Below are 19,329 nucleotides of genomic sequence, written 5' to 3'. Positions count from 1 at the left end.
ATCAGTAAGGTCACTCCGTGTGGTTAACAGAAATAGAGCAATTAAAATAAGGGACGGTATCTGTCACAGATCTTGAGATGATGACAGTAATAATGATGAAGATGATGATTTCCACTAATAATTTTTAAATGCTCACTATCTGCCCCATACTGTGCAGAGCATATTATATGCATTATCTCATGTAACTCTTTCATTTACCTGGGAGATCACTACTGTGTAATTCAGAGTGTTTCAAGTGATCTGAATAATCTAAGACCAAACCTTTCTGTAAAATATATATTCTCAGACTTAAAGTAAGCTGTCATGTACATAGCTGAGGCCAAAATTCACCGCATTTCTGGTTTCTTTTTTAATGTTGTCATTTTTGTCAAAATCAGTGAGCAACCAAGTTGTGATGAAAAAATACTTAGTTAAAATATATAATTGTTTTCATAAAATATATTAATTAAAACTATTTAGATGGTAGCTTTTGGGCTTTAAAACAGCTTCCAGCTTCATTGCTAACTCACTAAAAGAAGAAAGTATCCATGGGACCTGATTTAGCAGCAATTCTCCATCGTATATTTCAGTGTGCCTTGGAAAACTTCAATTGTAGTTTAGCTGCTGGCTTTTTTTTTTTTTTTTTTTTTTTTTTTTTTTTTTTTTGGCCTTAATCCCTGAAGCAGCTGTAATGCTCGATATTATTGGAACATTGATATTGTGTACCTCTGTCAGATGGAAAGGAGAGGGAAGAGTTCACAGGGTTACATTCAGTGATAAATTAGGAACAGAAGAGAACTTACTCTCTGTACTTAAAAAAAAAAGGCAAATCTACAGCACAGTGGTACTTGAAGGTTTAAGTTACGAAAATGCAATCACTGAAAATACTAAAGAGCAAAAAGTCATGTTGCAGTCAGATGTCCAGGGTTTAGTTTTTCTAGTTTGCAGATTACTTTTTGAATCCTTTTTCTGTGTTTCCGGTGCCCTGCAGTCTTCCTTCTGATTATTGCCTGCGTCAGAGGGCAGCAGTGGGAGGGAAGCATAAATCAAACCAACTAGTCCTGATGCTCTGGATTTGTAACTCTGATGATCTCACTAATAACTAATGAAATGTCTTTTTCAGACGGACATCTTGTGTTCAATAATAGTGATGCTTGAAATACATAGATAGCTTTTTGCCCTTACTATTTAAATTATGTTAACCATTAAAGTTCACTTACTTGATTCTTATCACTGTGTGATAAGTAGGGTAAATATTTTAAACCGTAGATTTAAGGCTGAGAGATGTCAAGGATTTGCTGAAGATTTACAGATATATTAGTGTCAAAGGAGAACTAGAGTACCTTTAAATAGTCCTGGGTGCGAACATAGGAAAAGTCAGCATCCTGCAACTCACAAACTAATCTGTGCATTCCAAAGAAGATATTCTTTAAAGATTTTTTTTCTTTTTGAGTTTTTTCTGCACCCCCTCCCCACCACCTGCTTAAAACTACTTTGATAGGGCCACCTGCATCATGCAGTGGTCTCCAAGTGCAGGAGCATGCACAGTGATCAGTCAACAAAAGGATGCTTTATTTCCGAAGTCCCAGGAGCACATTGCAGTGTAGTCTAGTATGTAGCACACGTGCTCACAGCGCCAGTCAGCCCAAAGTCTACATTCAGATTTTTCTCTGTGTAGGGCATGAATATCCCTATGGAATTAAAATGAGCCATCTTCGAGACACTCTGCTCCTGGCACAGGGCTCGAAGGACACCAGCACGCCTTCCAACCTCCAGGAGTCCTTCCTCATGGAACAGCTGCCCCGAGAGATGCAGTGCCAGTTCATCCTGAAGCCCAGCCGCCTGGCTGCAGCCCCGCAACTAAGTGGTGAGTCACTTCTCCTTCATGGAGCCTTTTTTTAGCAAAAGTTTTTATTCTTGAAAACAAAGTTAATACGAAGGCAAAGACCCCAACTTCTAGCCAGATGAGATATTATTTTCTTTTTAATTTGCTGAGTGTTTTGAAGGGAAAGATGGAGTTTTAGAAGATAATTTTATAAATCAGCAGTAGGCGTGATTGACTTGGAACCAGCAGCGGGTAGCGGTACAGTCTGTTTCTTCTTTCTTCGCTCTTCCTTCCCCTTTAACCTTATGCTCACGGCAAAGTGCAAGGCGCTAGGCCGCGCTGCAGGTGCTTCAATGCCTTCTTTGTACTGTAGTATGTTGCACTGTGTGTCCCCCTAAATGGTCACATTGTAAGCAGGAGCCTGTTGGTGATGAGAGTCAGGACACTGTGATGCCTTGCGTGGATATGGATAAGTCTGGGAAAACTGAGATGATTTCCATGGAAATCTCTCCTTGGTCTACTAATCTAATCTGAATTCCCTGTGAGTATAGCCATCTCTTTTACCCACTCCATAATAAAGACTCTGGAATGATAAAATGATATTCAGCATAAGAGGACCATTATTTACCCTAACCCAAGTTTGAGCTTTAAGCCCTCAGTCTGAAAGTGAGAGAGACTGTACGGGAAATAGGAAATGTATCGTACGGGTAGTGTGAGTGGGGTAGCAGAAAATTGATGTTGCATGTCCGTGGCTGCCTTTGTCACCTTGAACCAGCTGGGGGATCCAGTGAACGTGGCCACTCTTTCATCGGCATTCCCCCGCACAGGCACACTCCCCCCGTCAACTCGGTGCTGATAACCTAGACTCCAGCTTGATAGTTTACCGAAGTCCTCCGTCAGGACTGCACCATCTTGCCAGTAGAGCTGTAAAAGCTGCACGTGCACCAGTCAGCTTCTTTCCCAGGATGGCAAACCGAGTCCTGGGGACTCTGAGGCTGTTTCCTCGCATCTTTGGGCCATTTTGAAGGGGTGTTATAGAGACATTATAGTTGTCCATCCACTAATGTGTGAGCTCCGTGAAGGCAGGTATTTTGGTCTGTCTTGTTCACTGCTGTATTCCCAGCACCTGGAACCATGCTTGACATATATAAGTAAGTACTCAGTAAATATTTGTAAGATGAATTTATTAATAGGTCGGTTGTTACTGTTCTTTAAAGATACAAAAGGAATATTCCCTGTATAACTAAGTTGAGAATATTTTATTCTCCTACCTTTATACTCGGGTTTTTCAAAACTGTTTCTTTGTGTCCCTTGTCAATTTTACTTTAATTAATTTGACCAATAATCAGGATTCAAAAATCCTAAAAGTTTTACCCAATTTTGCCAATGACTTGCTTAATTAAATTGTAGGTACTCTCTATTAATCCTTTCTTTCTCCCTATTGGAAGTTAAGATAATAAGGGTTGCAGCTCTAAGATGATTCATGGGAAATAGGATCAGGGATGGCGTAATTATAGAACAGTGGTGCCTACATAGCTGGACATCAGTCACCTGTTACAGGTGAACCAGCTCTGTATTTTTTTTTTTTTAAGATTTTATTTATTCATTTGAGAGACAATGAGATAGAGAGAGAGCATGAGAGGGGGGAAGGTCAGAGGGAGAAGCAGACTCCCTGCCGAGCAGGGAGCCCAATGCGGGACTCGATCCAGGATCATGACCTGAGCCGGAGGCAGTCGCCCAACCAACTGAGCCACCCAGGCGCCCGTATTTTTTTAATACATAAGATTTTGATGAACAGCTGCTTTGGAAACCACTAATTTAAATCAGGAATCAGCAGACTTTTTCTGTAAAGGACCATATAGTAAACTTTGCAGGTTGAGAAACAAAATCGAGGAAATTATGTAGGTACTTATATGACAAAAGAGAAAACAAATTTCCACTCATTTTTTTATTGATTATATTTAATATATAGTAATAATTGAGTGCAACTTCATGTAATACAGGTCTAGTAATGAGAACAATTGAATTCTTCTGGGGGAATAACATTTTGCATAATTGGAATACCAAGTTCATAATTGAATGAAAATGTTCTGATCTGTAATAAGATTTTATATATTTTATCATCTTTGAAAATATCTTTTCACATAGATAGGTAGTGCCAAATACTGATATTTTATTTGAGCATATTCTCCTTTTTGAAGGCTTTTGTGGAATTTTGTTAGATTATTCTTTGGTGTTTGGTTTTTAGCAAGTCATTAGGCAGAAGCTCCTTGATTGCACAGTTAAAGGATCTTGAAATATGGAAATTTCCTTTGCACTTGCATTGAGGTCGGTAAAATATCACTGGAACTATAGTTTGAGCTCAGAAAATATATCTGCTACAAATTTGTGTAAGAATGAAGACCTTGCTTCTTCTAACTTTTGACAGGATGAGAACTGTAAAAACAGTTCGACATTACTCTTGTGATTAAATGTCAGCTGTTTCAAAATGAACCTTTCAAGAGTTTTATATGTAAGCATTTTTTTGCCTGTAATTTAGGTTGAATTCATTAAGAAACATCAAATTTGCAGTAAAAACTAATTTCCAAAGCCATTCACCACTAGGAAAATCTTCTCATTCAAAAAAATTTCAATCTCAGCCCTAAGTTCAAAGATCACTATAAAACTTTACCCCTGCTGAGCCATTGAGCTGCTATGTGATAGCACAGGTCAGGGTCTTCAGCTTCTGTTTCTGAAAGAAATTCACAGAAATGGCAGTGGGTAAGTCCAGGAGAGTGAATGAAGTTTACTGTTGACAGTACTGATCCAGTAACACCTATCGGGTCTTAACACCTATCAGGTCTGACCTACCAGATGCAAATATTTCCCACACAGTACTGCTGATGAATAATACAATGAATAACCATAGGCATTAAACACTACATTTTCACAAGCTTTGTAAATTTGTCAAATTATATCTTTTTCTGCTCTACACACTTTGACCACCATAGCAGATTCCACTTCAGGTTGTACTATTAATTTCTCAAATTCTTTGAAAATATTCTCACCTATAGTTGTTCCATGCAGACTAGTCAAGGCTAATACCTCAGTCACTTCAAACAAAGCACTGACTTCTCGAATAAACAAATGAGTAGTACTGGTAACATTTGCCAACTAATCAAAAACCAAGGATAGTGGCTTGAAATAATTTGTCTTGTTTTTAGTTTCCTATTAATATTACTGGGAATGTCCTCAACTATTCAAGCAGCTGTTCTCACCATAAGGTTAATAGTCTTTTTTTTTTTTTTAAGATCTATTTATTTATTAGAGAGAGAGCGTGCACATGCACAAGTCGGGGGAGGAGCAGAGGGATGGAATCTTCAAGCAGACTCCCTGCTGAGTGCAGAGCCAGATGTGGGGCTCAATCCCACAATCCATGAGATCACAAACTGAGCCAAAACCAAGAGTCAGATGCTTAACTGATTGAGCCACCCAGGTGCCCCAGAAGGCTAATAGTCTTGTCTAGTTTCTCTGTACACATCTCTTCATCTACTGCAAGCACACAAAATTTAAGCAGCTCCCCATTGGTAAATGGTTTTCCTTGCATTACTAACAATGAGCCACTTAGAAACTGACTTTTGTTGGAACCTCATTTTTGTTTTGTTTTGTTTTTTTATTTTTGGGAAGAAATTCTGCCATGCTGAAATAGTTCATTTTAAATATCCTGAATTCTTATAATCAATACTTAATTCTGAGTTGGGAATATTGTGATGAGTTCTTGGTATGATAATGTCAACATATAAATGTCAACGTTTACCACCGCTGTTATATTATTGCATGATTAGCACAATACTTGCCATTTATTACAACAACAAAGTCATCCACATGGCTTTGTGCCTTAAAAGCTCAACACTAGACATGACAGGTTAATAAGAAATTAAAAATTTTACAGTATCAGGATATACAAGGGACTCAAAACACTATCCAGATATAAATGTGTCACTGTAGTTTGCCTTTATTGAGCAGCAGTGCGAAGCAATGGGAGCAACACTGATGGTCTTTGTCACAACTACTCAGCTCTGCCATTGAGCATGAAGTGAAAGCAGCCATGGACAATACTTCGTAAATGAAATGAATGTAGCTGTGTTCCAACAAGATTGTTATAGGTAGTAGTAAAATTTGAATTTTGTGTAATTTTTATGTGTCACTGAATATTCTTCTTTTGATTTTTTTTCAACCTTTCAAAAATGTGAAAACCTTGCAGGCTATCCAAAGAGAGGTGACAGGCCAGATTTGGCCCATGGAGCATAGTTTGCTGCCCTCAGATGTGGAATTTTCTCAAATGCTTTTTCTATGTCTATTGAAATGATCATATGATTTTTATCCTTCATTTTGGTAATATGGTGTATCACATTGATTGATTTGCCAATGTTGAACCATCCTTGCATCCTTGGAATAATTTGAACATGGTGTATGATCCTTCTGATGTATTGTTCAATTTGGTTTGCTAATATAGGCTTGAGATTTTTGCATCTATGTTCTTTAGGGATATTGGCCTGTAATTTTCTTTCTTGTGTCTTTGTCTGGTTTTGATATCAGGGTAGTGCTGGCCTTTTAAAATGAATTTGACAGTGTTCCTTCCTCTTCTCTCTTTTGGAAGAGTTTGAGAAGGATTTGTATTAATCCCTCTTTGCATATTTGGTAGATTTCCCCAGGTAAGCCATTCAGTCCTGGACTTTTGTTTGTCGGGAGGATTTTAATTACTGTTTCAATCTCCTTACTAGTAACTGGTCTTTTAGATTTTCTATTTCTTCCATTTTCAGGTTTGTAAGGTTGTATGTTTAGAGGAATTTATCCATTTCCCCTAGGGTGTCCAATATGTTGGTGTATAATTTTTTATAGTAGTCTCATTGTCTTTTGTATTTTTTGTAGTATCAGCTATAACGTCTCCTCTTTCTTTTCTGATTTTATTTATTTGAGCCTTCTCTTTTTCTTGGTGAGCTAGCTAAAGATTTGTCAATTTTCTTTATCTTTTCAAAGAAGCAGCTCTTGGTTTTCATTGGTTTTTCTCTTGTCACTCTAGTCTCAGTTTCATTTACTGCTGCTCCGATCTTTGTTATTGCCTTCCTTCTACTGACTTTGGGCTTTGTTTATTCTTCTTCTAGTTCCTTGAAGTGTAAAGTTGGGTGGTTTATTTTAACATTTCTTGTAAGGCTGGTTTAGTAGTGATCAACTCCTTTAGTTCTTGCTTTTCAGGAAAACTCTTTATCTCTTCTTTAATTCTGAATGATAACTTCACTATGTGTAGTGTAATCTTCGTTGGAAATTTTTTCTTTCAGCACTTCAAATATATCATGCTAGTCTTTCTAGGCTGCAGAGTTTCTGCTGAAAAATCAAAGAGTCTTAAGGGAGTTCCCTTGTATGTAGCGAGTTGTTTTTCTCTTGATGCTATTAAGATCCCCCCCTTGTCTTTAACTTACAGCATTTTAATTATAATGTGTCTTGGTATGGGTCTCTTTGGATTCATCTTCTTTGGAACTCTCTGGGATTCCTGGATCTGGGTGTCTCTTTCTTTCCACAGCTTAGGGAAGTTTTCAGTCATTATTTCTTCACTTAAGCTTTCTGCCCCTTTCTCTCTTTCTTCTCCGTTTGGGAATCCTAAAATGCAAATGTTAGTCTGCTTGATATTGTCCCATAAGGCCCTTTAACTGTCTTTACTCTTTTTTCATTCCTGTTTCTTTTTGCTGCTCACATCAGGTAAGTTCCTCTGCCCGGTTTTCAGGTTCACTGATCCTTTCTTCTACTTCCTCTATTCTGCTGTTGAACCCTTCTGCTGTGTTTTTTTAGTTCCGTTTCTATACTCTTCAGCTCTGTGATTTCTGCTTAGAACTTTCCTGTATTTTCTCTCTTTTTGAAGTTCTGTGTTTATCCATTCTTCTCCTGAGTTCAGTGAGCATCTTAATGGCCATTACTTTGAACTCTTTATCATTATTTATCTCCACTTCGTTAAGGTTTTTTTTTGAGGTTTTATCTTTTCTTTTGTTTTTAATATATTCCTGTGTTTCTTCATTTTGCTTAACTCTCTATACAAGTTTCTATACATTAAATGAAGTAGTTACCTCTCCCAGTCTGGAAGGGCTGGCCTTGTGTAGGAAATGAACCTTAACATTCAACCCTGCCCTGGCTCTTGGTTATCTCTCAAACCTTTATGATTGTACAAGAAGCCTATTTTATTATTAATGGCTCCCAGTAATTGAGGGTGTGCCAAGACCAGTCAGTGTTCCAAAGGGGAGGATCTCATTCAGCAGCTAGATTTAAGCTGATTGGAAGCCAGACCCCCAGGCAGCAGCTTTTAAAGAATGCAAATATATGCAGTCCTGTGGGACCACAAACGTACACCCTGCTGGTCCCTAGAGGTAGACCATCTGAAGGTGTCCCCTGGGCATCAGTAGCAAAAGTCAGGGCTCCAGATGCATGTATAAGCTTCTTTCTGGGAGATAGTGGTGACCTGTAGGGAAGCAGAGGGGAAGTGCAGAGATGGTGTCTCCTGTCCTATGTTCCCTGAGAACACCTTCATAGCCTCTAGATGTGTGCCAAATCTGAAGCTAGCCCCTAAAGCTGAATCTCCAGGACGGGCAAGTAGGCCTCTTTCACACAAAGAATGGGGGTATGTTTTCAGTCTGCTGCCTGCGGTGCCCTGGGTGTGGTAGTCTGCCAAGAACTGTGTCTGACTATTACAGTTTCATGGGACCCAGAAATGCAGGTCCCCTTGGCCTCCAGTACCAGGTAATCATTGGGCATCCCCAGGGAGATAGCCACAAAAACTGGTCATCAGATGTGTATATCTCTGGGAGATACTAGCACTTGAGCAAGCAGAGGGAGAACAGATGGTGTCCACTGGTTGGAACAAAGCAGAGGGGGAGTGCAAAGATGGCACTTGCCCAAAAAGGGGGAAAAAAGGAAAAAGAAAAATAAGATAAGAAAGAAAGAAGAAAAAGGTAAAGAGAAATAAAAAGAAAAATTAAAAAAGAGGGGAAAGTATGGCACCTGCCAGCTTTAGTTAGGCAGAGGGAAAGCGTAGAAGATGGTGCCTGCTAGAAAGGAATATATATATATATATATATATATATTATAAAATCTACGTATATAACATACATACTGTTAGCTTTAGCAAGGTAGACAGAGACCAAGAAGCTTCCATCCCCAGAGAGTATCACAATGGGTCCTTACCCCTCAGACCAATGCTTTAAAATTAGGAAATGAGTCTCTTTCACATAAAGTCTGGGTGCTTTTCAAAGAGCTGCTTCTACACTAGGCTGTGGGTCCAGTGAGTCTGCATATGGGCCTTTCAAGAACCGTTCCTCAGTTCGGCACAACCCTGTGGGTCTCATGGGTGACAACCCTGGTGGTTGTCAAAACCATATATTTGGGGGCTCATCTCTCAGGCTCCAGCCAGTCTTACAGGTTAGGATGTCTCATGTGGGGTACAAACCCTTTATTCCTCAGGGAGAAGCTCCAGGTTTTGAATTTCCTCCCAATTGTGGATCACCATGTCACGGGGCGGTGGGGGGCAGGGGGGGAGGAGTTTATGGTGAGATTGTATCTCAGCCCTTCCTACCCACTTTGGTGTGGTTTCCTTCTCACTTGCCCAGTATGAAGGTGTTGCTGCACCAGTTTTTAGGGTTTTTTAGAGGAAGTGGTTCCATATATAGCTGTACACTAGATGCGTCCATGGGAGGAGGTGAGTTCAGATTCTTCCTACATTTCCACCCTGCTAGAATTTTTTTTTATTTAAATTCAATTAGCCAACGTATAGCACATCATTAGTCTCAGATGTAGAGTTCAGTTGCATATAACACCGAATGCTCATCACATCATGTGCCTTCCTTCATGCCCATCACACAGTTACCCCAGCCCCCCATTCACCTCCCCTCTAGCAACCCTCAGTATGTTCCCTATAGTTAACAGTCTCTCATGGTTTGTCTCCCTCTCTGATTTCTTCCCATTCAGTTTTCTCTCCCTTCCCTTATGATCCTCTGTGCTGTTTCTTATATTCCACATATGAGTGAAACCACATGATAATTGTTTCTCTGACTGACTTTACTCAGCATAATACCCTCCAGTTCCATCTACCTTGACTGATGTAAGTGATTTCATCCTTTTGATGGCTGAGTAATATTCCATTACACACACACACACACACACCCCACATCTTCTTTATCCATTCATCTGTCAATGGACATCTGGGCTCTTTCCACAGTTTGAGGTGCCTGTGGCCATTCTTTTCACTACATTTGTATCTTTGGGGTAAATACCTAGTAATGCAATTGCTGGGTCATAGTAGCCCTATTTTTTACTTTTGGAGGAGCCTCCATACTGTTTCCCAGAGTGGCTGCACCAGCTTGCATTCCCACCAACAGTGTAAGAGGGTTCCCCTTTCTCTGCATCCTCGCCAACATTGGTTGTTTCCTGTCTTGTTAATTTTTTAGCCATTCTGACTGGTGTGAGGTGGTATCTCATTGTGGTTTTGATTTGTATTTCCCTGATGACAAGTTCCGTCTTAATAGAATTTCTGATTAAGGTTTTTTACATTATTTTTCTATAATAATCTGTAAGCACAAACTTTTAAGAATCGTAACTTCTAACATTCAGATCCCTAATTTAAGCATGAAGAAACACTAACTTGAATCTTGCCAGGATTGTTTAGTAAAGCTAGATTTATATAAATTTAGTTTCCTCTACAATTACATCTCCCTTGTATTTTTTATAGTAGTAGCATGTTTTTTCATCAGCCTTTGACATTTAGAAAGTAAGAGCTATGCACTGATAGCTCTGCAAGAAAATAACTTTAATGAAATTTTTTTCTCTCGGTCCCAGAGTGAACATGAACTTTAAACTTGAATGTTGTACATAACAAAGGGCATGGCTGCAGCTGAAAACATTTATAATGAAGTACAGGACTCAATTTCTACTTTATCCTCTGTCAACAGTCCTAGGATAGCTGGGTATATAGCTTTATGATGAAGCATTTTTCCTAAGATGTGTGTGAAAGCTAAAAAGTCAAATCTGATAGTATTAGAAATAATGAAACCAGGTTAAATGCAAGGAAACTAGACTGAGTACAACTACTCAACATACATATTAAACGAACATTTGCAGATTGACATTGGTAAACACAGGAACCTCCCTCCTGGGTTTAAGAATGGGTTTCGGTTCCTTCTCTGTTTTTTAAAATGGCAAAGATTGGGAATGTCAGGGCAGGAAGTGCTTTAGTTAAGCAGTCTGGTATTCCTTTCTGTCTGCACATTTCCCAAAGGGTGTTTCACTAAATGGAGAATGGATTTGAGGAGAGGGTCCTCTTTGTGGGGAGGAGATGGATGTCTTCTTAATCCTTTTAATAAGGCTTTGAGATATAGGTCATACTCTCACTTTAAAGTTGACAAGACAGGTGAAGTAACTTGCCCACATAAATATCGGAACCAGGAGTCTAACTGGGCTCCTGACTCCAGAGCTTTATACCTGGATGTGCGTACACTGATGATGCGCTTACTGTATTCTGAGGAAGCCAAAGGCGGATGATAGTCTGAAGGCCGTTTGGTAAGATGTTACTTATTTGATTGTCTCCCCACAACTTGGCTTTTGTGGTATTTGGTTCAAGTTGGTTACTCTGAGGAAATAAAATGCTAAGGGACATTAGAGTCAAACAATAGAAAACACTTGTATAAAACTCTTATTTGAAATTAGCATCTGACGCTCATGACCCTTTCCACCCTGAAAGGATAATCTCCTTCAGTGTCCCGTTGTTAGGGACTGTTGCCCCCTGAATATCACTGTGGTGGCTTGTGGGCTGTCGCCGCCACACAGCAGAGTTTGATGACTAATTCCCACGCACCGTCACTGGAGAAAATAGTGTCTGATCTCATGTTGGCACCACCTCAAAGTTATACCGCCTCGCATCTCACTTCTGTTCGTCTTAATCACAAGCCGTTTTGAATCTGCCTCACACATGTGTGCCTCGGGGGGCCAGCCAGAGATGTGGGCAGAATTTACACACAAACTCTGGGGCCCCCACTATGCATTTTTTCCTCCTTTCTGGGATTTTACACACACACACACACGCACATACACACACACACTTTCCAGCTGCTGTGGTTACCTCCATCTCCATTCTGTACTTTTTCAAGCCAGTGAGAGTGCAGGTTTCTCCAGACCGTAGTGACCCTCCCACCCAGGAGCCTGTCCTCAGGCTAAAAGCTCTAAGACTGGGAAACAGCCTGCACCATGCCATTCCCTCTTGCAAGTATCGAACTTTTACCTCCAGTACCCACCTTATTCTGGTCACTCTTTGATGCCTTTAGGTAGGCTTTTGTAGTTTCAAATTTCATCTAGAGTTTAATTTGTTATCAGTGTGTATGTGCTGGGGGCCTAAGGGATGGCAGCGGAGGGGTCCAAAAGAACTTGAGAGAGCTGTCTTTTTAAGTATCAAATCCTGTGCAAATCCATCAACTTTCATGTTAAAATTAGATACAGATGACATCAAAAATGTTTTAGCATTATGATCTCACAAAATAATGATTCACTGTCGACCTGTCTTCTGCCTATTTTGTTCATGCTGTCCCTTTCCATCTAAATCTCTCCTCAATTCAATTACTGCCTGAGAATGATTTATTGAGTACTTACAAGGTGCAAGCCACGATGTCAGGTGCTCTGTTGAAATTTTGTTCATTCAGAATCCAAATCAAATGAAAATGCCTCCAGGATCACTCCCTCCCTCTTAATGGGAAGATGTGCTTTACTGTTCTTCTAAATGCCTTTGGTGCTTTGCCCTTCCCTTGCTTTTCTCCCCACCATCACCAGACCTGTTCCCCCATTAGATTATAAACTTCATTATGGCAAGGACAAGTCTCACTCATGTTTGCACCCATCCATGCTGCCTTAAACATGCTTTTTAATGTCAAGAATAAAAAGTTAACTTAAGGGGCACCTGGGTGGCTCAGTCGTTAAGCGTCTGCCTTTGGCTCAGGTCATGATCCCAGGGTCCTGGGATCGAGCCCCGCATCGGGCTCCCTGCTCAGCTGGAAGCCTGCTTCTGCCTCTCCCGCTCCCCCTGCTTGTGTTCCCTCTCTCGCTGTGTTTCTCTCTGTTAAATAAATAAATAAATAAATAAATTAAATAAATAAATAAATAAATAAATAAATCTTTAAAAAAAAGTTAACTTAAAAAAAGTCTTTGCAGTTGGAAAGAAGGGGAGATGGTAGAATTGTAGAACATTAGCTTCCTGTCTTTGTTTTCAGCAGTAGAGAGGGACATCATGTAATAAAGCATTATTTGTTTTTAGAGAACATCTTAATAAAGACAACTCTTGGTTTTTTCCTCCCTCTTCCTTCTCCTCTTCTTCCTTCTTGCCTTTCTCCTCTCTTTCTCCCTCCTCCTTTTCCTCCCTCTTCCCTTCTTTTTCTCACCATTTAACTGTGGTCTGATTTTAATCTTCAACTTCTTAGTATGTCTCGTCTCATTTTAAAATGGGATAATATATGTGTTGGTATGAAACACCTTTTACTTTAAGTTATTACAGTAAAGAGAGGCTTTTCTTTGCCTTTGAAAATTCAGTGCCAAAAATCAAACAGACCAGTGATGTTCCAAAAATGGGACGGAGAATAATCCAAATATTTGACTTTTCCTTAAGTTATAAAATATTACCGTGAAATTTCTTAGATTGAATTGTCAGTAACAAAGGACATCTATAAGCATTTTTCTCTTTGAACCATAGTAATGAATATCCTGTAAATTGGAAACTATAAAAATAAGACTAAGTGAATTAAAATAGTTTTCCTAATAATCTCACTTCTTCCTTAGATTCAGGTCAGAAGACATTTAAAAGGAGACGATCTATCATAAACTGGGCCTTCTGGCGTGGTTCTAGCACTCATCTGGATAACTTGCCCATGTCGCCAACATCTCCTATGCCAGGCCAGCTCTTTGGAGTCTCTCTCCCACATATTTGTGAGAATGACAATCTGCCTAAACCTGTCTTGGTGAGTCTCGTTTTGGCCTGTGACACTAATGGGAAAGGAGAACCCTGGGAGGTAATCTATTCTTAAATGGAAAAATTGTAGACATGGCTTTGGCTTTGGCTGAGAATATTATTATTACTTCAAAGGAAAAAAATCTGATTAAGCTATTGCAGAATCCTAAGGGAGACATAATGGGGAGAGATCATGTAGGCTGCTGGTGTCAGGAAGGAGCCACATAAGCCTGCTCAGATAAATCAGAGTTTGGCTCTGTAGGCAGAGCCCACACTGGAGTCCCGTTATCCCCCGCATTTCTCTCACAGCCTTTCAGGAACTCTGCATTGTTCTGGAAGCCTCCTTTAATCACTCTAGAAGCAGAAACTACTCTTTCTTGTACTTTTTAAAAATCTGACGTGTGTCTTATGTGTATTTCAGGTGTTTACACTTGTACATCCTCTGGCATTTAGTTACCTTTCATAATAGAACAGGTCAAATGAAACCACTGAGTTTGTACTGTGTCCTTGATTTATGAAATGATTGCTGCTCAGCAGCATCCACTGAGCATTCCGTATCCTGCAAGCACTGTACTGGACATACGGAACATACGGGACATACAGGACTTGACCCTACATCATGCTCTGACACATGCCGCCCGCTCCCCTCGCCGCTTTCGTGCTCACCCTGCACAGTGGATTGAGCATTTATTATCACTACCACCATCCCTACTTTACACGTTTAAAAGGCCTCAAGTTTTCCAAAGTTCACAGAGTAAATATGTGCCATAACTAGATTTCAGATCCCTTGGGTTGCTTGTCCCCAGCACCCATTCTCCTTCCTACACCACAGGCAGAGGACATTTCTTTGCTAGAAAGAAAGCAAAATGAAAGATTGATCACAGTGCAGTGGAGTGGAGAAAGCTTCCTGGAAGAGGTGACTTTTTTAGCCTGATTTTAAAAGAATGAAGTAAATACAGGAAGTAGAATGAGGTATGGAGTCACATAAAAAGAAAGACAAACAAGTGGAGAATGAGTCTGGCAAGAATATCTCCATATTTGGAGGAAAGAGTCCAAATTAGAGAATAATAGGAAAAGAGGAGTGAGGGAAGGAGGGACACAAGTTTACAGGGACCTTGAAGCAATCAGAGAAAGTTTGTTTTAAAGTGTTGGTTCATTGAACAAAAGACAGTCCCATTAAAGTAAAATGTTTTAGATGTTGCATATAGCGAGAATAAGTAGGGGAAAGAGACTTAGAGATACCAAGACACAAACTGACTCCCGTCCTTGCAGCAGCCCCTCCTTCAGTGCTTTTCCCCTGGGATACCCCAGCCCCTGGCGGCCAGAGGGGGCAAGTATGTCTTCCCCTGCTTGTATCTGTGAAGTGCCATTTTGGTTTTTTCCTTTGCTTTCCTTATAGGATATGCTTTTCTTTCTTAATCAAAAAGGACCCCTCACAAAAGGGATCTTCAGACAATCGGCCAATGTGAAATCCTGCAGAGAGCTAAAAGAGAAACTGAATTCTGGAGTTGAAGTACACCTAGACTGTGAATCTGTTTTTGTGATAGCGTCTGTCTTAAAGGTAGGAAAGGTTCTCCCTTCATCTACCCCACAGTGGAGCTCTGGAAAGAGACAACTGGTTTCTCTCATTACAACATTTTTCCCAGCTGCAAAGAGCCATCATGGATTTAGAATCTAAAAAGTGTTAAAAACAAAAACAAAAACTTCACAAAATCAACATTGGCCTTTAAAAGCCCCTGCCAATGATATGGCATGTCAGATATGCTTTTTAAATTTTTTCATCCCACGCCACTCTCATCTTCACTCTGCCACCCCATACAAAAAAAAAAAAAAATTAAACTAAATTAAAAATAAAGCACACACAGCATATTTACCAAAATAAACATCCTGATTGTGATGACTTCTTCACAATCTCATTACCTTCCTAATAAAGGCAAATTTTCAAAAATAAACTTGTATTAAACTTTGAAATAGAGTTTATCATAATAAATATTTGCCTAACAACTAAAACAAAAAATTGCTCACTGAGACCACTGAAAATTCCATTCACTTATACAATCATCATGCCTTCCCCTGTCGCCTAGTGCCTTTTTAAAGTAAAAGCAGAGTAGGAATGACTCCAACATCTGGGTCTTTTCTAAAACCCTTACCACATTTGGCATTTTTTATGATTCTTACCCTTTACCCCATGGTTACTTAACTCACATCCATAGCTGAGTTAGAACTCTTCTAAAATGTTTTCCTCCTCACATTCTTGAAAATGCCTCACATGTTTTGAAAACCTAGAGTCAGAACCAGCTTTTAGCAGAGGTTTCAACCCCAGCCATAGCTTCTGCAGACCTGTCTCAGGCTCCCATCTCCCAGCCCCGTTGGAATGCACCAGGGCCAGGGGTGGAGGAAAACATGGTGAAGATGACCCTTGCATGTCTCTCCTCCTGCTCAGCTGCTTACAGAATCTTACTTCATGACTTGATAAATGATCAGATGTTTCCTGGCAAATGAGCCATGTCTGCTCTTAACCCCTGCTGTAAACTTTTGCAATAAAATATCAGTCAAAGAAATGGAGATCTGGAGCTAGGCTCATCTAATCTATTTGCCCAGGGTTTGTGACTACTCTTCAATTCTGAAATACAATAAAGATATGTACGGTGTGCTTAGACAGATGTATGTGTGGATATATGTGCACAATGAATTTTTCTTTTTTTCCTTCATATAACTAGGCTTTTTCCCATCTCTTAATTTAAAAAGTTAAAGCCTACATTTTTGAATATTTTCCTTACTATGCTATTCTTCACAGCACCACACTTAAAATTTTGTATTTTTGAAGCTATTATCAAGAAATATGGTTCCAGAGGAGTCAAATTGTATTTCAAATTGCAGAAATATCACTGGTACAAAAATAAGCAAAAGAAAAATGATTGAAAAATCTGGTTAAATGGGTTCCAAATAATTGAAGTTTTGTAATCGGGTAACTAACTGTGTGTTACTCTCATTTCTTCCAAGTGGTTGCAGGAAAGAAGATACTTTGTGCCAAACGTTTTTGAGCTTTTGGTTTGGTTTGTTTCTTGTGTTTAAGACTATTTGGAAGTGGTACTTAAGTTTTCCTTTAATTTTTTACTTATGCTGGTTTTGCTTAAATACAAGCTTAATTCTTTAAACTGTTATGGGAAGAAAATTGCTTGAGACACTATAACTTTGATCCATTAGACCTTTGAGGAAAAGTTCATTTTTAAGGCTGCAGGAATCTGATCTCAAATTAATTTGGGAGTTCTGCTGAAGACCTGGGTTCTGCTCTTGGAGGGGCGGAGACTTGCAGTTGAGTGCTGTGAGCTGGTGATTGTCATTCAGAACCAGCGCTCACATCCTTTCTCAGCTGTGATGGTGGTTGTATTTCGTAACTTGTTATTCCAGCTGTGAAGAGTTCATTGAGATGTTACGGGTTATTATCTTTCAAGTGTAGGTTTAAAGATTTAATGATGTTTTTCTTCAAGACAGATCATAAGTATGTTTTCCACTGAGATTTAAAAAGAGAACTATTGTCACTGCCCCACTTTGAAATAACAAATTTTGCCTCTTCTAAATCTGACTTTTAAAGTAAGTGCAGCAACTAAAATTAGTTTGGAATTATGAAAATTCAATAGCTTTACCCAAAAGGAGATGACTTTTGTGATGACACATCTCAATTACAAGTATCCAGGTACATTTCTACGGAAGATATAATAGAACAGAGAAAGACTTTGAAGTAGTCTCTTCCTACTTGTTAACCGTTCTAAAAAAATGTAATAGGTGACATGACTACAAGAGATGTTTTAAATTATCTTAAAATCTCAGTTACAGTTAGTTGGCCTTCCCTTGTTCCTCATCAATATGTGGCCATGTGAAAAATAGCACCAGTTCAGTAATGACCTCTACTGTGTCCGGGACTATGTGTGGCATTGAGGTGTACAAAGAAGAGATAGGGTCTATGCCTGCCTTGGAGGAGCTCATACTGGGGAAGATGCACACCTGATCAGCAAAGTGTAACAATCAGATGCTACAGCTTACCTGGTAGTGATAGAAACATGACACAAGAGTAACAGGTTGTATGTTGCCGTTTGTAAGGCACGTAGGTAAAGTTGCTGACTTGGTTTTCTAGCGAGAGTTAAAACTGCTTAATTGCAGACTTTCACCTGTCTCCATGTTGTAAGCAGGAACTTGCAAGACCGTGGGTACAGTGCTTAGATCTGAAGTTGAATTTTTTCTGCCTAATGTTTACTGAGGTAGAGATCAGACTTTGTAAGCCTGGCCTTGTTCATACCATGCCAAAAGCAACAGAGAGTTGGCCTAGAACACAAATGAATATAGGACCAGGACCAAATTTAATTTATTTTTAAGCTTTTTAGAAACAAAAATCAAACAACAAATACCCTTGGTCATATCCTATTTGTGATCTAGTCTGGTTTCACCACACCCAGCCCCACCGGCAGTCTCAGCAGACTAGGGTCTCAGAGGATAATGTACCGGGGACGTGTTGAGTATGCGTCAGGCATGTGGGTGCTGTCCCAGGCCCCCAGAGCCCAGCCACACATAGCCTGGAATGCTTCCTCCCCCGTCTCGAAATACATGAGGGGAATGCCAGGAGAAACTCCGAGGGCCTCTGGATGGAGTTGTTCACCAATGCCACTGGAGTATAAAGTTCCAAAATAACAGGGGCTTTGTTTTACTCACTTCTCTGTCCTCAGCCCCTCAAACAGTACCTGGCACATTGGAGCAAATATGTGTAGAATGATCAGATGACTGACTACCACATTAGGAACCTCACAAACATCTTAGTGCATTTCTTTGAACTGGTGATTTGAGAGCGGAAATATAAAGGACTTAGGATGGTTTGCCAGACCCTGTCATGTTGTCCTAGTTGGCTAAAACATACACAAACGAGATTGCAGCCCAAACAGGTTGTCCTTATCTTTCCCACTATAGTCCAGACTCCAATTTCCTCTGGTTTTTGTTAGAAAAAAATCAAAGCCTGTGTTTCTACGTGTGCACGACCGTGGAGAGTTGGCACAGAGCTCCATGTACTCCAAAGAAGGGAAGACTTAACTTTTCAACGAAATGTTTGCTTTTTTATTTCCCCAGTACATATTTAGCATGAAAATAATGACTTAAAATATTTATTTCCCTTCTGTGTAAGGATTTTCTACGAAATATTCCAGGAAGTATTTTTTCATCAGATCTCTATGATCACTGGGTCTGTGTCATGGATCAAGGAAATGATGAAGAGAAAATAAATACAATTCAAAGGTAATTATTCTAATTTAGTCATGTCTCAAAAATACTTTAAAAAAACATATTTTGTAAGCTTGTCGATTCAAGTAATGATGACTATCAAAGTCATATCCATGAGGGACCAGGTTTATGCTAGCTCTATCATTGTTACTATTGTTTTTCCCTAATCTTATTAGCATAGAATACTTGACCATTGTACACCTCCTCTATATCTGAATCTGATAGGAGCTGAAACCCATTAAACTAATAACTACTA

The 19,329-nt window shown here is 39.5% G+C and overlaps 1 protein-coding gene across 5 annotated transcripts in view; it reads left to right on the top strand.

Annotated features, from left to right (window-relative positions):
- Positions 1–19,329, top strand: part of ARHGAP20 (Rho GTPase activating protein 20) — a 128,145-nt gene that overhangs the window by 98,410 nt on the left and 10,406 nt on the right. For all 5 annotated transcript variants that reach the window (XM_035008892.1, XM_035008888.1, XM_035008891.1 and 2 more), the window contains 4 exons: positions 1,658–1,846; positions 13,640–13,818; positions 15,208–15,369; positions 18,979–19,088. In XM_035008892.1, the coding sequence (XP_034864783.1) occupies positions 1,658–1,846; positions 13,640–13,818; positions 15,208–15,369; positions 18,979–19,088 (640 nt within the window). The remainder of the gene's footprint in view (positions 1–1,657; positions 1,847–13,639; positions 13,819–15,207; positions 15,370–18,978; positions 19,089–19,329) is intronic.

The sequence above is a fragment of the Mirounga leonina genome, unplaced genomic scaffold, assembly GCF_011800145.1.
Source record: "Mirounga leonina isolate KUSES-001 unplaced genomic scaffold, KU_Mleo_1.0 Mir_153, whole genome shotgun sequence".
NCBI classification, from domain to species: domain Eukaryota; kingdom Metazoa; phylum Chordata; class Mammalia; order Carnivora; family Phocidae; genus Mirounga; species Mirounga leonina.
Note: the sequence above shows the minus strand (reverse complement) of the source record. Positions and strands in the feature narration are given on the sequence as shown.